General features: G+C 42.9%; 1 protein-coding gene across 1 annotated transcript; it reads left to right on the top strand.

Moving 5' to 3' along the window:
• Positions 1 to 1604: 1604 nt before the first annotated feature.
• On the top strand, positions 1605 to 1824 carry PtA15_1A288 (uncharacterized protein; the record flags this gene model as incomplete). Its single annotated transcript, XM_053165299.1, has 2 exons — positions 1605 to 1752; positions 1820 to 1824. The coding sequence occupies 2 exons, from the start codon at positions 1605 to 1607 to the stop codon at positions 1822 to 1824; spliced, it is 153 nt and encodes a 50-aa protein (XP_053016505.1).
• Between the last annotated feature and the right edge of the window lie 1019 nt (positions 1825 to 2843).

Below are 2843 nucleotides of genomic sequence, written 5' to 3'. Positions count from 1 at the left end.
ATATAGTGGCAGAAACACCAAGAAGCTACCAAAGTGGTGATATTTTGGAACTGATCAGACTGTAGCTTCTACATTTGGAGGTTTTGTGGTCAGTAAAGGTACATAATGAAACTCTGGGGGCCTCTAAACTTTTTGTTAACCATATGGCAGAAGGATTCCCACCCTGGGATGAACTATAGTGGCAGAAACACCAAGAAACTGCCAAAGTAGTGATATTTGGCAACTGATCAGATTGTAGCTGCTGCATGATGGACGTGAACCCAAACACAATATTTCTAGCTTTTATATGCCAAACAATTGTCCGATGAAATTTTATGTGAAAATATTCCTCATTAATCTGTGGTTGATGAAAAGTAGATAAAAAAAAGAACCTCACAAAAATATGCTAAACCATGGTAAACTAATTTTAAAAAGGCCTTCTATGCATGTAGCACTTCAAGTATGATGTGAAATATCTTCAGGAAGTTCAACCAACCAAATTAACAATGTGTGCAGGATGGTATCGTGAGAGAGGTCAGGGGTCAATGTTTTTCCTTTTTTGAAAAAAAAGTAGATTTGGAGATTTCTGATAACATCAATTGTTGAAGTAAAAAAAAAAAAAGAAAAAAAAATTGAGACCCCTCAGCCACTCTGGATTAATCCTCAAAATGGCAATGTCTTTTTTTTTACAAAGAATCGAATGGTGTATGTAGAAATTCATGAATGTTTGTGGCTTGAAGCAAATACAGGGGGAAGGAGAGAAATTATAGAAGAGTATTAAGGAGACATGACACACACAAAAAGGTATCAAGAGGAATAAAAAAAAATGATCAATATGAATTGATCAATATAGGACATCGCAAATTCATCCATCTTAGTAGTGTGACCAGTATCGACTGGTCATTGGGAGGACTCAACCCTCTAGTCTCAATGACCGGTACTGTGCCGTTCATCAAGAGGGCTTTATCCTCTCAATGACCGGAACATACTGGTCATTGAGAGGGTTTAGTTCCCTCAATGACCCGATCCCGGTCATCCTCAAGCTAGCTGCGTGTCAAACAAAGCTATGTATTAAATGGAGAGTCTGTGCTCTCATTTTATGATTAATTTCTGCAAATGTGGGTTATAGACTCGGTAATAGTCTTCAGGTTTAGTTGTCTCGTTTAATTTTTCAGGACTGACTTGTATCAGTACATAAAGAAAGAAAAAATACAAGGCTCAGCGCGTGCATGTTGAACTGATCTGGAGCAAAAAAAAAAAAAAATCATGGAATCACCCCGGGCAAGCGCGGGTCATGAAAGCCAAACAGGTTGCTTGATCCTGCACGCCACCAAAAAAAAACAGCGGCCTGGGTCATGTCACAGATGCATGACAGGTTTTCATGTGGTACAACCGTGCAACAGCTGAATTTGCTAGGTACATCATCATGTGTCAGAGGTGACCAAAACCAGTCAAAAGGGCTGACAAAACCTCCCATAACCAGACATCACACACGCCCATACAGCAAATATCACACTGTACACACATAACCCCAAAAACCCACCAACAGCCAACACTTTCCCAGCAAAAGGAGCACGTACTATGTATGTATTTACATGACAGACCTATGCATACACATTACACATATGTACATAGTCACCGCAGGCACACCACACACTCAGCCGGAATCTGCATTTTATCTTTTTCGCTGGCCTTCAGCTCCTCAAACGATCAACGTGGACAATAACTATCTCCTCCACTCCACTGAGCTCTCACCACCAGGATTGATCAACTGTAAGTCAACTTGATCTTGAAGAAATTGTTGGAACTTGATACTTACTGGTGGAAGGGTTGCTGTTAGCATGAGCTGCATTCATACACGGCCCCTTTCACCACTCAAAACTGACAACTAACTTTCTTGCATCCTATTCTCCTCTCACTACTAGGATCAATCAAGTGTGGGCCAACCTAGCTTGAACCGACTGTTGGTTGTTTTTGTTTAGTTGGAAGAGGTGCGCGGCCTGACCATCATTTGGGCCCGGCCTCTTTCACCACAACGAGTACGGCCTAACCACTTCCCTGGTGAACTGCCTCTGCCACTCCCATCTTGCCAGCTAACAACTACATACCAAGCTTAACTAAGCCTCTCCGAGGAGGCGCGAAGCGTCTCCGAAGGAGAGGCTTATGACTAAAGTCCCATGCTTGGCCTGAGGCTGACGGGGTTTTACAGAGAAAATCATGTTTTTTGAAATTACATCTCTTTTTACTCCCCTCTTTCGGCTTCAATTTCCATGCCTCATGTGCCAGTTTGTAGGCATTGATCTTAGCTATCTTGTACAAGTTTTTTCAAGTAAATCCATTCATCACTGACCGCTCAGCAGCCATTCTTGCAAGGGCTCTTCTTGAGCAATGTGAACAAGCCATCGGATCATCCGAAGGTCGCCGTTGGACATGCTCTCACGGGTTTGTTTGGTATTAACTTAAAAATGACTGGTCTCTCAAAGAGTGCCATCCCATGCAGGCAGCTTGCGGTAGAGATGTCCAACCTTATTTTCATGTGTTTAGGCCGGATGCGCTATTCGGTCTACACCAGGCCGGATAGGCTCTAAAGTGGGGTTTTTTACATCAATTTCTCTTTGAGGGGATGGGGGTAGGTATTGTGCTGAATACATGATATTATGTAGAAATGAAAGCTGATTCTAATGGTACTCGAGGCTGTGAAGAAATCAGAAGGGTATATGGTGATAGGTGGGTTTGAAGGGAATTTTGGACAAATGGCTGGGCAGCCTCAAGCCAAATTTGGGACATTAGGCACAAGTCCCTCCCGCAAGCGGGAGGGTGCTCGCTCCCCGCGAGCACAAGGAGGGACTTGTGTTAAGTTCGCT

This window comes from Puccinia triticina, chromosome 1A (assembly GCF_026914185.1).
Source record: "Puccinia triticina chromosome 1A, complete sequence".
NCBI lineage: Eukaryota > Fungi > Basidiomycota > Pucciniomycetes > Pucciniales > Pucciniaceae > Puccinia > Puccinia triticina.
This window is presented reverse-complemented; position numbering and strand designations above follow the sequence as displayed.